At 41.0% G+C, this 17,975-nt stretch overlaps 1 protein-coding gene across 1 annotated transcript; it reads left to right on the top strand.

Moving 5' to 3' along the window:
• Positions 1 to 2,328: 2,328 nt before the first annotated feature.
• Positions 2,329 to 15,789, top strand: dzank1 (double zinc ribbon and ankyrin repeat domains 1). The gene is made up of 20 exons (XM_041785884.1): positions 2,329 to 2,381; positions 2,685 to 2,802; positions 4,461 to 4,608; positions 4,685 to 4,790; positions 4,896 to 4,959; positions 5,223 to 5,338; positions 5,436 to 5,506; positions 5,714 to 5,831; positions 7,725 to 7,838; positions 8,430 to 8,513; positions 8,606 to 8,716; positions 9,321 to 9,482; positions 9,955 to 10,189; positions 10,314 to 10,417; positions 11,370 to 11,456; positions 11,554 to 11,638; positions 12,075 to 12,136; positions 12,223 to 12,300; positions 14,813 to 15,100; positions 15,750 to 15,789. The coding sequence occupies exons 2-19, from the start codon at positions 2,694 to 2,696 to the stop codon at positions 14,942 to 14,944; spliced, it is 1,986 nt and encodes a 661-aa protein (XP_041641818.1). The 5' UTR covers positions 2,329 to 2,381; positions 2,685 to 2,693; the 3' UTR covers positions 14,945 to 15,100; positions 15,750 to 15,789.
• The last annotated feature ends 2,186 nt before the right edge of the window (positions 15,790 to 17,975 follow it).

Here is a 17,975-nt window from a genome sequence, read left to right as displayed (position 1 = left end):
TAATACAAAGAAATAATATATATGAAGATATACATAAATATATCAGGAATTAATTAAATAATTATATAAATATCAGATAATTAAAATAAATAGTAAATAAATTTAAAAAATAGAAAAATAAATATATAAATAAATACAAATATATAAATATTTTGCATCATTGTTTGGTTAAAGCTTGTATTTATGTATATATTTTTGATATTTTGTGAGTAGGATTTGTTTGAAAACATTTACATTTATAAAGGAAGCAAAACTTCTATACAAAATAAGCAGAACTCTGTCAGTCTTTTCCAGTCACAACTTTAAACATAAAATCTACGTATTTATTTATGTATTTATTCATTCATTTGTTTATTTATTTGTTTATTTATTTATTAACAATATTGATCAAAAGAGCAAGCAGCATGGCGTTGATGTCTCTGGATGACGCAAAGATGCTTTCAACACAGTCAGGACCAAATAAAAGATATATATAAAATAGGCTCAATGCCATAAAATAAATGGTTTGAAATGATGAAGGACTTGAGCTTTTCTTCTCTTTTCATGACTTTAGGGCTTTAATAAATGACAGGACCTCAGCGGTTCTTTTTTTTTTTGATAAATATTTTTATTGGGGTTATCTCATTGTGACAAACAAGGTATTACGAAAACAATAAACAGTCTGACAAATGCATTCATTCCTTACAGGTGCAAAATGAATAAAATAAAATAATATTAGTTGATAAACACTTAAGCACAGACATACATATAATCACATGTGGTGTGTATCTATGCATACAACTCCATAACATATAAAGGCATAAACACACACACCAACGTAAGAACATAAGGTTAGTAACACACATGCATTCAGCAAAGGCTGATACAGATAAATGTGTATAACGTAGGCTCCTATAAGCCATCACCTCCAACAGTAATTTCTGAGAACTACCACTTTTTAGATTTAAGAAACTCCATTAATCTTCTCCATATTTTTTCAAAAATGTCTGGCTTCCCTTTTTTAATAAATGTTAGTTTCTCCACAGCAACCGTGGATGAGAGGTCCTTAATGTACTGTTCATGCTTGGTTTACTAACATTTTTCCATTCCATAGCAATCGCCCTTTTAGCTTGTAGGAGACATAAATCTGTTAATGCACGCTGGGCATCGTTAGGAGCAAAGCCTGTTGGGTAAATTCCCAAAATGCACAGCTTTGGCAAACAAGGGATCTTTAGATTTGTTATTTTAATAATGAAAGCAAGAAGCTCCTCCCAAAAACTTGAACTACTCTGCAATCCCATAGGCAATGGAAAAGTGTTCCTTTTACACGGCTGCATTAGAAGCGAGTGTCTGGCACTTTGTGACTGCAGTGGTTTAACTTTGATGGTGTTATTATGTTCTTTAAATCCAGTTGTATTGTATCAGTTTGAAACGAGTATGAATTGTTTGTGTCTGAGCCGTCAGACAAACTTTGGCCCATGAAGCTCTTCTCTCCAGCTTTGACGTTTATCCTCTGATGATTCTGGGGAACTGTCTACCATCATTTTGTACAGCAAAGACATTTGGCGACGACCAGAAACATGTTTCAGAGTGAACTCTTCAAGCTTTGTTGGGAAGCAGGGATAAAATGTCTGAATTGTAAAAACTTAAAGAAGTGCTGTAAAGGAATGTTATATCTATTTTGCAGCTCAGAAAATGACATTAACTCTCCATTACTGAAGAGATCCATTATTTTACATCATCCCTTGCTTGTCCAGGTCTTAAAACCAGGGTCCTTCCACCCAGGTAAAAATTTGCTTTTACCCCAGACCGGTGTGAAACCTGAGAGTGGCGGAGGTCCACTAAAGTATTTCTGGGCCTCAAACCAAATAAGTATAGTGTTTTTAAGAAAGGGGTTCTTTCTTTGTTTACTCAACATTGTTGATCAGCTGAATACATGTAGCTGTTAGCTGGTAATCCCTCGGCAGAACAGGATTCAATCTTCACCCATGCTGGAGGATCAGTTTTATTAAAATAGCACATTGCTGCTCCTAGCTGAGCTGCCAACAGTACCAGCGCAGGTTGGGCAGATTTAAAGCACCTCTATCATAAGGTAAATAAAGAGGGGTGAGCCGGAGTCTAGACAGGACCTCAGGGGTTCTACTGCTTTTTCAGCTCCTTCAATGAACATTTTTGAGAAAGGTCCGTGAACCCAGCGTATCCCGGTGGAAAGGGCGGTGTTTAGATCTTGTTTGTATTCTTTTAACCCAGCCCCTGCTGAACATCCTTTTCAATAAAGCGAGCGCATGCGCGCCAGGCAGAGTTCGTCGCTATGGTGACGCTTCCGTAAACGGTCGAAGAAAGTGCAGCAGCGGTTTGAGAAGAGACTTTTGTTTCTGTTCACATCTTCACGTTAATCTGAGGTAAGGCAGTTTTAACATGATTTGAATTATTTAATACACAAACGGACATGCGCAGTAAGACTCAGACTTGTAGTTTGCGTTTAAACCAGTCTGATCCCAGCGTATCAGCTTCATATCTCAGACGTCATACAGACAGTTCTTATTCAGAGAGGATTTCCTTTTAATGACTGTATTCATTTTCATTCAGGCTGTTCTGTGTGCTAATTATGAAATAAACAAACAGGATGTGACTGGGAGCCTAGTTTACCTTTGATTTAAAGAACAAGGCTTAAACTGAATTATGATTGATTTATTGATCGACAGGAGGCCATCATGACGGCAGGAGCAGTGTCAGCACCGCTCATCATTCCCATCATCCATCTGGAATCACACCGAGTCAAGAACCACATCGATACATTCACACCTGTCTCCATCCAATCAGGTAAAAACACACCTGTCTCCATCCAATCAGGTAAAAACACACCTGTCTCCATCCAGTCAGGTGAAACACACCTGTCTCCATCCAGTCAGGTAAAACACACCTGTCTCCATCCAGTCAGGTGAAACACACCTGTCTCCATCCAATCAGGTAAAAACACACCTGTCTCCATCCAGTCAGGTGAAACACACCTGTCTCCATCCAGTCAGGTAAAACACACCTGTCTCCATCCAGTCAGGTCAAACACACCTGTCTCCATCCAGTCAGGTCAAACACACCTGTCTCCATCCAATCAGGTAAAAACACACCTGTCTCCATCCAGTCAGGTAAAACACACCTGTCTCCATCCAGTCAGGTAAAACACACCTGTCTCCATCCAGTCAGGTAAAACACACCTGTCTCCATCCAGTCAGGTCAAACGCACCTGTCTCCATCCAATCAGTTAAAACACACTTGTCTCTATCCAATCAGGTAAAACACACTTGTCTCTATCCAATCAGGTAAAACACACCTGTCTCCATCCAGCCAGGTAAAACACACCTGTCTCCATCCAGTCAGGTCAAACACACCTGTCTCCATCCAGTCAGGTGAAACACACCTGTCTCCATCCAATCAGTTAAAACACACCTGTCTCCATCCAGTCAGGTCAAACACACCTGTCTCCATCCAGTCAGGTCAAACACACCTGTCTCCATCCAATCAGTTAAAACACACCTGTCTCCATCCAGTCAGGTCAAACACACCTGTCTCCATCCAGTCAGGTAAAACACACCTGTCTCCATCCAGTCAGGTCAAACACACCTGTCTCCATCCAGTCAGGTAAAACACACCTGTCTCCATCCAGTCAGGTCAAACACACCTGTCTCCATCCAATCAGTTAAAACACACTTGTCTCTATCCAATCAGGTAAAACACACTTGTCTCTATCCAGTCAGGTAAAACACACCTGTCTCCATCCAGTCAGGTCAAACACACCTGTCTCCATCCAGTCAGGTGAAACACACCTGTCTCTATCCAATCAGGTAAAACACACCTGTCTCCATCCAGTCAGGTGAAACACACCTGTCTCTATAAAATAAGGTCAAACACACCTTTCTATCCAATCAGGTAAAACACACCTGTCTACTTACAATCAGGTCAAACACACCTGTCTCCATCCAATCAGTTAAAACACACCTGTCTCCATCCAGTCAGGTCAAACACACCTGTCTCCATCCAGTCAGGTAAAACACACCTGTCTCCATCCAGTCAGGTCAAACACACCTGTCTCCATCCAGTCAGGTAAAACACACCTGTCTCCATCCAGTCAGGTCAAACACACCTGTCTCCATCCAATCAGTTAAAACACACTTGTCTCTATCCAATCAGGTAAAACACACTTGTCTCTATCCAGTCAGGTAAAACACACCTGTCTCCATCCAGTCAGGTCAAACACACCTGTCTCCATCCAGTCAGGTGAAACACACCTGTCTCTATCCAATCAGGTAAAACACACCTGTCTCCATCCAATCAGGTAAAACACACCTGTCTCCATCCAGTCAGGTGAAACACACCTGTCTCTATAAAATAAGGTCAAACACACCTTTCTATCCAATCAGGTAAAACACACCTGTCTACTTACAATCAGGTGTGCCTCTGTTATGGTATTTTTTTTCCTGCAGACTCTCCAGGTGTGCAGATCTTCTTCACTCTGGACGGATCCAAGCCAGTGGTGGTCCAGAGGGGGTTGGCGGGCAGCAGCAGGAAGTACAGCGAGCCCATCCTGCTGCCTGCTGGGCGAGTGTCGGTTAGAGCTGTAGCTGTCACCAGGTGAGTGTTTATTCCCTACCATCTGTGCTGAATTTAGAATATTTACTGTCTGAATTATTACTCTGTGTTTGTGTAGTGACGGCAGAGAGAGCGCCACAGTGACAAAGGTTTTCTCAGTGGAACGTGTGAACTCAATAAACAGGAAGGAGAACGAGAAGAACTTGCTGCAGAGCGACCAGCTGGTAAACAAACCCCAGCTGTTTCTAGACTACATTTCCCATCATCCCCTGCCCTGGTGTCTGGGTCAATGTTCATATAATGTATTAAGTTATTAATTTTCACCATAGCGTCTGTCTGAAGGAACCTCGCGGTCTGCTGAGACCCTTGCTGGTTCTTCGCTGAAGCCTCCAGGTGGGTTAAGGATGTTTATTTTAAACTGAGGCAGAAGAGCTAGATTTTACTGGTCAACCAAGGTGCCGCTCCAAGATCCTTAACTATGATTGGCTAATGGCTAAAACTAAGAATCTCGCATGGTCAAATGAGACAGAGAGGACTCTGATATTTATCACTTTGTCTAGGTTATTATGTCTCACATCATGTATAAATCTGTGTTATTACGAAAGAGTTGACCTCTTCTACAGGTGTTCTTTCCCCTTCTGTTGTTTGGTTTTCAGAGCTGGGGTTTATGGGTAGTGCCTCTCCTCAATCAGGTCCTCGCTTCTTGAACAGTCGCCTAGGCTCTCCGATCAACTCGACCCGCACTGGACCTCCTTGTCACTCTCAGTCAGCGGTGACCGAACCAAACTCTACCAGCTCATCAGTCCTGCTCTTGGCTTTTAAAGCAGCTTTGAGTTGACTTTTATTTTGTTGTACTTCCTGTCTGTCAGAGTCTGGGTGTGTTGAAGCAGCTGAGCAGCACGGAGAAATCCAGAATCTGTAGAGAGACCAACTTCCTGCGGTATGGACAAGGATGCTGACAGACACTCTATTAAACACGTCAGCTTTCATTTTCAGTGACCATTCAGAGTTAGGTTAAGGGTCAAGGGATGGGGATTAAAGTGAAGGGATGGTAGATAAGCAGGGCATTGCTATGGTGGATCTTCAATTTATCAGACATTAAACTGTTTTTTAACAACTTAGTCAGTCAGTCTCTCTACCTGTCCAGGTGTGCTGGGTGTTTAAATTTCCGTCCTTCCGACCCCTCTGCTTGTTTTTGTTCTCACTGTGGAGCTACACTTCCTGTTTTACCTGAGCAAAGACTGCCCCCTACTGAAGGAGGACAGGTAATGCACACATGAAGAATGTACTTATTCAACAGGGAGATACATGTTTTATTTAAAATAAACACCAAAAAGAACCAAAACTGGTTTTACTGCGCCCTTTATCAGTGTGAATATCAGCGTACTGGACTTATCAGCTTGGACTTCCTGTGTATGCATGTAGACTTCCTGTGTATATACCAGTGGACTTCCTGTGCGTATACCAGTAAACGTCCAGTGTATATACCTTTGGTATTCTGTGTATATACCTGTGGACTTCCTGTGTATATACCTGTAGACTTCCTGTGTATATACCTGTGGACTTCCTGTGTATATACCTGTGGAGTTCCTGTGTATATACCTGTGGACTTCCTGTGTATATACCTGTGGACTTCCTGTGTATATACCTGTGGACTTCCTGTGTATATACCTGTGGACTTCTTGTGTATATACCAGTGGACTTCCTGTGTATATACCAGTGGACTTCCTGTGTATATACCAGTGGACTTCCTGTGTATATACCAGTGGACTTCCTGTGTATGCATGTAGACTTCCTGTGTATATACCAGTGGACTTCCTGTGTATATACCTGTGGACTTCTGTGTATATACCTGTGGACTTCCTGTGTATATACCTGTGGACTTCTTGTGTATATACCAGTGGACTTCCTGTGTATATACCAGTGGACTTCCTGTGTATATACCAGTGGACTTCCTGTGTATGCATGTAGACTTCCTGTGTATATACCAGTGGACTTCCTGTGTATATACCTGTGGACTTCTGTGTATATACCTGTGGACTTCTGTGTATATACCTGTGGACTTCCTGTGTATATACCAGTGGACTTCCTTAGTGTATGCATGTAGACTTCCTGTGTATATACCAGTGGACTTCCTGTGCATATACCAGTAAACGTCCAGTGTATATACCTTTGGACTTCTGTGTGTATACCTGTGGACTTCATGTGTACATACCAGTTAACTTCCTATGTGTATACCACTAGACCTCCTGTGTATATACCAGTTGACTTCCTGTGTGTATCTCAGTAGACTTCCTGTGTGTATATGCCAGTTGAGGTCCTGTCTATATACGTGTTGACTTCCTGTGTATATACCAGTAAACATCCTGTGTATATACCAGTGAACCTCCTGTACATATACCAGTAACCATCCTGTGTATATACCAGTTAAATTCCTGTGTATATACAAGTGGACTTCCTATGTATGTATATGTGTGGACTTCCTTTGTTTATACCAGTTTACTTCTGTGTATATACCACTGGACATCCTGTGTTTACACCAGTTGACTTCCTATGTGTAAACCAGTGGACTTTCTGTGTGAATACCAGTCGACTTCCTGTAGATATACCAGAGTACTTCCTGTGTGTACATTCCTATACTTCCTTTGTATGTACCAGTTGACTTCCTGAGTACATACCAGTCGATTTTCTGTCTATATTCCAGTGAACTTCCTGCATATACACCAGTTCTGTGTATGTATATGTTTGGACTTCCTGTGTATATACCTGTGGACTTCCTGTGTATATACCTGTGGACTTCCCGTGTATATACCTGTGGACTTCCCGTGTATATACCAGTGGACTTCCTGTGTATATACCAGTGGACTTCCTGTGTATATACCTGTGGACTTCCCGTGTATATACCAGTGGACTTCCTGTGTATATACCAGTGGACTTCCTGTGTATATACCTGTGGACTTCCCGTGTATATACCTGTGGACTTCCCGTGTATATACCAGTGGACTTCCTGTGTATATACCAGTGGACTTCCTGTGTATATACCAGTGGACTTCCTGTGTATATACCTGTGGACTTCCCGTGTATATACCTGTGGACTTCCCGTGTATATACCTGTGGACTTCCTGTGCGTAATGAGTCTTTATGTTTTTTGTTGTCAGATGGCGTGCTGTCTGATCTGTAACACTTTGGTTCCTGTAAACACTCAGACTTGTTTAATCTGTGAGAACTCGGTCCATCAGCAGCTACGACCACAGGCCAGCCGCACGCTAAAGGTAACTGAAGTGCGTCAAATGATGCGGCCCGCTGGTCCATCAGCAGTTTTGGGCTAGAGGACAAATGTTTTCTGAACTTTACAGGGTGACATACAGAGGTTTGAATGTTGTTGAAGCTGGGGATGTTGAGGGCTTTCTGACAAAGAGTAGGCCATGGTTGGCAACTTTTGGAAAAGTGGGTTGAATTGGGATGATTATGCTGAATTTTTAATTACTGGTCTGTTTTTAGTAGAAGAAGGGTAGAGTTCTGCATAATTATGGGGGTGGCTGATAAGACTGCAGGCCAGCATGTGGTAGCTACAGCTAACGAGATTTACCTCAGCTACACCTCTTTGTTTGTTGTCTTTAAAATAGTTCATGAAATATTTGAAAGGGCTTTGAGTCATTTATGAAACCATGAATTAGGTCAAAAAATTGAAACATAGTTCTGCAACACAAGCTCTACTTCTTTGATTCTGAGGGTTTACTGTCGCGAATCCACATTCCTCTTCTTCACTGATGCTGATTTTCCCTGGTCATCACATCTTCACCCTGTGATTTTTTTTATATATTGATGTATATTTGTGTGTATCTGTGTGTATCTGTGTGTAGGATCATATTGTGTGTGTTTGTTGTGGAAGTGGAAATCCGGCCCACATCACTAGCTGTTTGATCTGCGAGAGCCGCCTGCAGACGGTAACACAAAAAAACATTCTCTTGTTTATTTACCACATCTATCATCAGATACTCAGAGATTTATGGCGTTTTTTTCACGTGTCACTCTGTAGGCAGCGTCAGTACCCTCTGTCCCTTCAGGAGACGGCAAGATGTTGTCATGCTCCAAATGTAAACGTTTAAACCGGAGTGACTCCAGATTCTGTGACTGGTGCGGCTCAAAGGTAAAAATACACAGACTCACAATGGTAGTTAGTCTGTGCATGCATATACATACATATATAGCACCCCCCCCACACACACACACACATATATATATATATATATATATCTTGATCTCGTTGGGTTGAGACTTTAATGGATGACATCATCAAAGGCAGAAAATGAAATGTTTAATTAACTTTATATGATTACATCATCTTTCTAGATGTTATTAAAGACTTTAAAGGATGACATCATCAAAGGCAGAGGACAAAATGTTTAATTATCTTTACATGATGACATCATCTTTCTAGATGTTATTAAAGACTTCAAAGGATGACATTATCAAAGGCAGAAGATGGAATGTTGGTGAAGCTGGGGTTGTTGGTGGCTTTTTCCTTCTAGTTTTTCCAAAAAATAGAACAAAGGGCAGTCAGCTCACGGAAAAAAATTGTTGGTATAGACAGCCTCTGTATGCAGTTTGAACTTTCAGATATCAAATTATTTCCATTGAGGTGTGTCTACACGAAGTATTTACAGGATAACTGTGATTGGTTAGATGAAAACTGCAGGTTTAGAGAAGTGAAGAACTATGGGAAATGTAGTAAAACATTTGCAAACTTATAGCCTGGTCACGCAGCCAGCTGTGTGATCTGTCGGCGATGTGGAGCGAGTGGACACCCGTACGCTGTCTACTGTGCAACTTGTGGAGTTTTTCTGGATGCACCGGCCCCGCCAACATCCAGCAGTGACATCACACGAAACGCCTGGGGTGCAGCAACTAAACAGGTATCCACCAACATGTTCCCACAGGTAATACCTAAGCTTGTATCAAGAAAGTGGTCAAATTTCTCAATACTTGTCCACCATCATGGGTTTGAAACTAAACATGTTGATTATTTTTCATCCTTTGAGGAAAGCAATAAAATCAGTCCAAAAATTCCAGTTGTGAAAATTGCACAAAAGCCTTGGCAATGTTTTGGTGCAGAAATGTTTTCCTGTAATTTATGATTGATCAAAACAAAAAGAGACCCTGGTTTAGTGCCTAGGACTTGTATTTCTGCTTTGGCACTTAAATATGTATTTATATCACGGTTGCTGTCATCCTGAGTTAAGAACTGGATGTGACCATATTTGGACAAGAGGGTGGGGCTGGAGAGGAGCCAGGGATTCAATCAGTACTGTAGATTTTTACTTGAAAGGTAAAATTCTGGTGTTGGGACATCCCCTCATCCCCCTGATCTCCGCCTCTTCATCGCAGGAATCAACACCAGCTACCCATGATGCCACCTGGCAGGCCATGCCCTCTGCTGACCCCGCCCATACCAAGAAACTAGCCACACCCACTGCAGACCAGTCCACGCAGACTGTTGGACTCTATTACCCATCAGCCACTGAGCTGCAGAGGAAGGAGCAGCAGAAGGCACTACAGCTCAGCAGGCAGAACGCCACCAGAGACCGCCAGCCGCTGCTGACCACCATCAGCCCAGGTAGAGGTAAAAAAAAACGACCTTTTATACTAACAATAGCATGAAAACTACAGCGGATAAAACTGCTGACCACTGGACAGAGGTGAATAAAGACCCGTATCACTGCAGTACTGTCTCGTCATGGTTTCAGGTTTCTGGAGGAAACAGCTGGATCACGTGTGTGCTCACCTGAGGAGTTACGCTCAGAACAACGCCCCCTTCAGGGCTCTGCTGGGAGAACCACGCCTGGGACGAGTACGTCACACCTCCCTACACCTCACCAGTAAAAGTTAGGATTTGTTCATGAAAATAAAAGTTAGAGGCCTGACTGACCCATGTTTACATTAGCTGTGATTCCAACACTGAGAGCCAATATCTGATACTACGCGTAGGAATCTTCTCTAATCGTCTGATTAGACTGATTGCATTGAATCATGGTATATTGCATAACATCGCATCAAAATGCATTGTGTAATATTTTACTGCATTGCATCATCACACTATAATGTCAGTGCTCTCTGGTGATGAAAGGATGAGGTCCCCTAAAAGTCTCAGTGGCTGAATCTCAATCTCCTCCCTAAACCCTGAGCCCTCATTGACTTTACTGACTGCACCTGGAAAGTGATTGAGTGAGTGAGGCTGCAAGAACTTGAAGGGTAGAAACAGGAATGGGACAGCCCTTTGTTTTTTTTGTTGACAGTCGGCATCTTGTAGAGCTTAAAACAAAGATAAAAACAAGCGTACCTCACCTACAGACCTGTTTTCTCAGTGGATGAAGGCTGTTTTATATAATAAACTTACAGGAAAAACACTTCTTTTTACAACGTCCACCCCTTTTTGCACCTTCCATGTTTTTTGTATACATTTTCGCTCTTTTCACTTCACTTTTATAGGGTTTACTGGCGGGCATCCCACGTGAATCCCTGCCATACGTCACAGTGCAATGAATTATGGGTAATTCCCTCACGCTAAGTCTGCAGAGATGCCCACTCACGGAAAGGGTACTTAAAGGGCTCAAAAAGTCAGCGAGAGATCCCTCATGCACTTTATTTTTTGACAGTGGGACAACCCTAAGCCCTCACGGACTTTGCGGGAGCGTGCCTCAAAGTCAGTGAGTGTGTGAGTGTGGACGTTGGGATTGGGCCAGTGAGACTCCTCTGAGCACGTGCAGGCCCTGCTGTGTTTACTTCCTGTTTGTTATCACCAGATGGTGTCAGCGGTGATTCAGGAGGATCGATATGAGGTCAGCCTGACCGTCAGCTTCGTGTCGGCCAAACAGGAAACAGACAAACAGGTGAGTCCAGGAAAACCCAGATCTGAGGTCGTCTAAACCTGATCCAGCTCTGAGGTTTTTCTGTGAAGGTGTCCACTAACAGGGCGTTCTCCTCCAGGTGGATCCTTCCTGTGACATACCTGCGGGCCGGACTGAGACTCTGAGCAGCGTCACCGAGCGATCAGCTGACGGCGACACGCTCAGTAAGAAAGAAACCCAATGGCAGCAGGGTGTCAAAGGGAGAGGCAGAGGTGGTTTTAACCTTTGACCTCTGAACTGAAATCAGAGCGAAGAAGAAAGCTGCACAAACATCGGTGTAATGTAACATGACATTCCACAGGGTAACGCTGCTAACAGCTTAGTTCAGGTCCAGACAGTGTGCGGGAGACTGTCAGTCAGTGTGGATGATTAGAAACCGTCAAAGACCCAGCAGTGAGGTCTTAGACGTCCATGTTTGTTGTTATGGTAACAAACCAGTGCTGCTGTCCTTTCACTCTTTCTAGAACCACATCAAAGTTTAATCTCTGGTCCCTCTACGGTCCATCTTACCCAAAAGTGCATGCTCACGGCGTGCTGACTGGGATTAAGTCTAAAGTCGTGTCAGTTTAATGAATTCTGATTTTTTTCCGTCTCTAACAGGAAGTGACCGTCCCACTGGCGTGATGAAGCTGTCCACACGGATGCTGGCGCCCAAACCTCCCGTAAGGAACAAAAATATCTTTGACGTAATCAAACATCCTCTGCTGCCCTATGAAAGCTCGTCTCTGATTGGCTAACCTGGTTTAAGGTGAAAGACATGGAGATGCTGAAGGAGCTTGGTCCGGGCCGAGGTCAGATCAACGCCATCCAGCAGCTCCTGGATCAGGTACGAGACTCTGCACCCAATCAGCAGCTTCCACCAGAAAGGTTTGTCATAATACACTAATTTAAACTATGATGTAAGTCAGGTAAAAATCAAAAGAAGCTGAACCTGATATAAGAATAGAAGTCCTAAACAGCCAACACTGGGCAGTTTTTTTAACCTGAATTCTGCCTGTAATCTGAGAAATCTGCCTGTAATCTGAGAATTCTAACTTTAATCTGTGAATTCTAACTTTAATCCGAGAATTCTGACTTTAATCTGTGAATTCTAACTTTAATCTGTGAATTCTGACTTTAATCTGTGAATTCTAACTTTAATCTGTGAATTCTAACTTTAATCTGTGAATTCTAACTTTAATCCGAGAATTCTGACTTTAATCTGTGAATTCTAACTTTAATCTGTGAATTCTAACTTTAATCTGTGAATTCTAACTTTAATCTGTGAATTCTAACTTTAATCCGAGAATTCTGACTTTAATCTGTGAATTCTAACTTTAATCTGAGAATTCTAACTTTAATCTGAGAATTCTAACTTTAATCTGAGAATTCTAACTTTAATCTGTGAATTCTAACTTTAATCCGTGAATTCTAACTTTAATCTGAGAATTCTAACTTTAATCTGTGAATTCTGACTTTAATCTGTGAATTCTAACTTTAATCTGTGAATTCTAACTTTAATCTGAGAATTCTAACTTTAATCTGTGAATTCTAACTTTAATCTGAGAATTCTAACTTTAATCTGAGAATTCTAACTTTAATCTGTGAATTCTAACTTTAATCTGAGAATTCTAACTTTAATCTGTGAATTCTAACTTTTATCTGGAATTCTAACTTTAATCTGTGAATTCTAACTTTAATCTGAGAATTCTAACTTTAATCTGTGAATTCTAACTTTAATCTGTGAATTCTAACTTTATTCTGAGAATTCTAACTTTAATCTGTGAATTCTGACTTTAATCCGTGAATTCTGACTTTAATCTGTGAATTCTAACTTTAATCTGTGAATTCTAACTTTAATCTGTGAATTCTAACTTTAATCTGAGAATTCTAACTTTAATCTGTGAATTCTAACTTTAATCTGAGAATTCTGAATTTAATCTGTGAATTCTAACTTTAATCTGAGAATTCTAACTTTAATCTGTGAATTCTAACTTTAATCTGAGAATTCTAACTCTAATCTGTGAATTCTAACTTTAATCTGAGAATTCTAACTTTAATCTGTGAATTCTAACTTTAATCTGAGAATTCTAACTTGATTCTGTGAATTCTAACTTTAATCTGAGAATTCTAACTCTAATCTGTGAATTCTAACTTTAATCTGAGAATTCTAACTTGATTCTGTGAATTCTAACTTTAATCTGAGAATTCTAACTCTAATCTGTGAATTCTAACTTTAATCTGTGAATTCTAACTTTAATCTGAGAATTCTAACTTTAATCTGAGAATTCTAACTTTAATCTGTGAATTCTAACTTTAATCTGAGAATTCTAACTTTAATCTGTGAATTCTAACTTTTATCTGGAATTCTAACTTTAATCTGTGAATTCTAACTTTAATCTGTGAATTCTAACTTTAATCTGTGAATTCTAACTTTTATCTGGAATTCTAACTTTTATCTGGAATTCTAACTTTAATCTGTGAATTCTGACTTTAATCCGTGAATTCTGACTTTAATCTGTGAATTCTAACTTTAATCTGTGAATTCTAACTTTAATCTGAGAATTCTAACTTTAATCTGTGAATTCTAACTTTAATCTGTGAATTCTAACTTTAATCTGTGAATTCTAACTTTAATCTGTGAATTCTAACTTTAATCTGTGAATTCTAACTTTAATCTGAGAATTCTGAATTTAATCTGTGAATTCTAACTTTAATCTGAGAATTCTAACTTTAATCTGTGAATTCTAACTTTAATCTGAGAATTCTAACTCTAATCTGTGAATTCTAACTTTAATCTGAGAATTCTAACTTTAATCTGTGAATTCTAACTTTAATCTGAGAATTCTAACTTGATTCTGTGAATTCTAACTTTAATCTGAGAATTCTAACTCTAATCTGTGAATTCTAACTTTAATCTGAGAATTCTAACTTTAATCTGAGAATTCTAACTTTAATCTGTGAATTCTAACTTTAATCTGAGAATTCTAACTTTAATCTGTGAATTCTAACTTTAATCTGAGAATTCTAACTTTAATCTGAGAATTCTAACTTTAATCTGTGAATTCTAACTTTAATCTGTGAATTCTAACTTTAATCTGAGAATTCTAACTTTAATCTGAGAATTCTAACTTTAATCTGAGAATTCTAACTTTAATCTGTGAATTCTAACTTTAATCTGTGAATTCTAACTTTAATCTGAGAATTCTAACTTTAATCCGTGAATTCTGACTTTAATCTGTGAAATCTGACTTTAATCTGAGATTTTTAAATCTAATGAGATTCCTGACTTTGATCAGAGATTTCCGATTTTAATAACTTGTTACACCACTGCTCTGTTTCTCCTCTCTCACCACCAGGGGGCGGACCCTTCCTGCTGTGACAGTGATGGCCGCCATGCTCTGGCGGTTGCTGTGGTGAACGGCCACCGTGAGGTGCTTCCTGTGTTAGTGCAGAGAGGAGCTGACGTCGACCAGCAGTCTGGACCGTAAGACGAGGAATGAGTGAGAATAACATTCATAAAAAGTTCTACAGTACCTTAACGGATCCTGACTCCTCCTCCTCCTCCTCAGGATGAAGAACACAGCTCTGCATGAAGCTGCAGCTCGAGGCTCTGACGGCCTGCAGACTGCTAAAGTTCTGCTCAGGTACGCCACGTCTACAGTAACAGCTGTGTAACATCTCTGAACCATGCTGGGGCGTGGGAGGTTGGTCATGTGACTCCAGCTGTGCTCGAGTATGGGAGTAGAGCTGCGGTGTCATATATACCATCAGGCTGTTCCTCAAGTTAACTGTCCTTGGTTGGCAACTATTGGAAAAGTGGGTGAAACTGGCGAGGAGCGAGGGAACCCTTCCACACAGTTTTCCAAAAGCTGCTAAATATGGCGACTATTTGGCAGAAATGGAGGGAAAAAGCTCCGAGCAGTCACCAACATTCTATCCTGGCCTTTAATGATGTCCAGACTGTTGTCATGAACACAATCAGCAAGACTTTGATGCATTTCCTGCTAATTTTGCACAAATTTCCCCTCAGGATGATCTGAGTTTAAAGATCAAATGCCAAGGTCATTGAGCCTCATGTTTATTCCTGAATGGGACAAAGACGTGGTTAGGTGGCACTCTGTGCATGGAAGCCAGTCTTTAAATCAGGATCCCAAGTTTAAATCCACGTATTAGATCCGGCTCTCTGATTCCTGGTGACCTATCTTTTAAATAAATCTGTGATTTACTTTAAATGTGATCAGAGCATTGAGGGAAACCTTCATGTCCTTGGTCCTTGTCTCTTTCTGGTTTTAGCTGTAAGGCGAGCGTGAGGCGGAGAAATGCTGGCGGTCAGACGGCGTACGATGTGGCGGTGAGCTCCGGCTGTAATGATATGGTGTCTCTGCTGGCGGCTCAGACGGGATTGGACCTACTGGGGAAACTGGGAAAACCCAGACTAAACCTGGACGTGTTTTAAACTCACAGGATTTTCTGCTCTAACTCCATTTATAGTTTTCTAAAGTTTGGATGTTTGGTCTTATCGCCCATGGCTTTATTAACAAATAAAATATTGGAACAGGAAAGTTTAGTCTAAATGTTTTATTTACTACTCGCTGACGGCTGTCTGTATTTCTCTGTTCTCATTCATTCAGCGTTTCTGATAAACGAGCCAATAGGAAGCAGGGAGAGGATGGACCAATCAGGTTAGCTCTCCCTGTTGTTGCTATGCTGTTCTCCAGGAGAGATTAGCTTTGATCTTACTGAGAGAGTCACAACATTCTATCAAACACAAACAAGGTAAAAGTCTGAGAGGCAAAAATCATCGTCAAACTTTAACAAGAAGGATTAAAAATCTTTCAGACAGATATAAAGTGGTTCCAGCATAAATATCTGAATGATGTCTCCACTTTTTTAAGCTAACTTGAAGTCTGTAGGAGGAGCTGGGGTGGAGTTAAGGCACGGAAGTAGACTGGGATAACTGGGACTAAATGGAAAGAAAATATTAAACTTCTTAAACAAAACCATTTCATCATAAAATAAATATTTAAGACTTAAGAATTCCAGGGCGCACTGTAGCGCCACATTATGTAATAACGCCACATTATGTAATAACGCCGCATTATGTAATAACCCTACCCATAGGACTTAGTGTGGGCTCCAAGGTATGCCCTACCCAACTACCTTGCCCTAAATCTGACCGCTTATAGGTCGTTTCCACCGAGCAGTCCGGCTCAGTTCGGTGCGGTGCAGCACGCTTTTTCTGGCGTTTCCATAGAGAAAGGGTCCCAACAATCCGACCCGTACCGTCCCACTTTTCGGCACCCTTCCGTAGGGGTGCCAATCTTACCTAACCGTACCAAAAAGGTGGAGCTACACACACAACAATAGGGGCTGCACTGACACCACGTAGCGCTCGACTCAGCTGCTCGCCTCCAGGCTTCAAACAAGGAAGTCTGCGCTGTGAGAAGCGGGCGAAAATGGGAGAAAAATGGACTAATATCTGCCTAAATGGAAAATATTAGGACTCGACGGAGATCCAGACTGTTTCCTAGTCTATGGATATTGATATCTGGCCACAAATCAAGTTTCCTGACGTTTATCTGGATGATTATTAAGTACACAAAGCAGAGCCCGAAGGCCCACTCACGCTGTCTGTGACTTTACATGCATGCTTTTACAGCCCTGCCCACCCAAGTGAGAGCACGGGTGTCTGTGGAAACGCAAACTATTTGGGGGTTTAGCGTACCAAACCATACCAAACCGAACTGAATCAAACCAGACCCCCTGATGGAAACACGGCTTTAGTGGCTTACAAAACACGGCGTTATTACATAATGAATTGAAAATGTATTGCATTATTACATAATGTGGTGCTACACGCACAGATGGCCAAGTGGTCTCAGGTGTGACCCACATACATGGGTAGCCTGGGTTCAAATCCGGCCTATGGCCTTTTACTGCATGTCTCTCCCTACTCTTGTCCCATTTCCAACTCCATCCACTGTCCTCCTCTGTCAAAAAAGGCACAAAAAAGCCCAAAATAAATCTTAAAAAAGAAAAACAAAAGGGGGCGCAGGTGGCCAAGTGGTTTAAGGTTCGCCCCACGTACATGGACGGCCCCAGTTCGAATATGGCCTTTGGCCCTCTACCGCATTTCTCTCCCTGCTCTCATCCTTGTTTCTAACTCTACCCACTATCCTCCTCTACCAAAATAAAGGCAAAAACAAGCCCAAAATAAATCTAAAAAAAAAACAAAAAAAGACTTCAGAGCGCCGCTGTGAGAGCAGATTAAATTCACATTAGTGTTAAAAATAAAGATTCTTCCCAAGAAAATATTTCACCATTATTACATTAACCAACCATTTACATCATTACCCAGAATGCACTGCACAACAATGGTAGCCTCCATGAGAACATATTTTAAAATTTAAAGTTTTAAAAGAAAAGTAGAAAGCTTTTCAGTTCTTCGGTACAATAATTACGTAAAAGGACACTGATCTTAATACGAACAAGGAGAATGTGTCCTAAAACGAGGGGCTT

Source organism: Cheilinus undulatus, linkage group 4 (genome assembly GCF_018320785.1).
Source record: "Cheilinus undulatus linkage group 4, ASM1832078v1, whole genome shotgun sequence".
In the NCBI taxonomy this organism is placed as follows: domain Eukaryota; kingdom Metazoa; phylum Chordata; class Actinopteri; order Labriformes; family Labridae; genus Cheilinus; species Cheilinus undulatus.
This window is presented reverse-complemented; position numbering and strand designations above follow the sequence as displayed.

Excerpts from the sequence above, each read along its gene's own strand:
- dzank1 (XM_041785884.1), top strand. The coding sequence starts at position 2,694 with ATGACGGCAGGAGCAGTGTCAGCACCGCTCATCATTCCCATCATCCAT. Across the intron at positions 4,791-4,895 it reads TGCTGCAGAGCGACCAGCTG|CGTCTGTCTGAAGGAACCTC; the intron begins GTAAACAAACCC and ends TTTTCACCATAG. Across the intron at positions 11,457-11,553 it reads AACAGGAAACAGACAAACAG|GTGGATCCTTCCTGTGACAT; the intron begins GTGAGTCCAGGA and ends GTTCTCCTCCAG.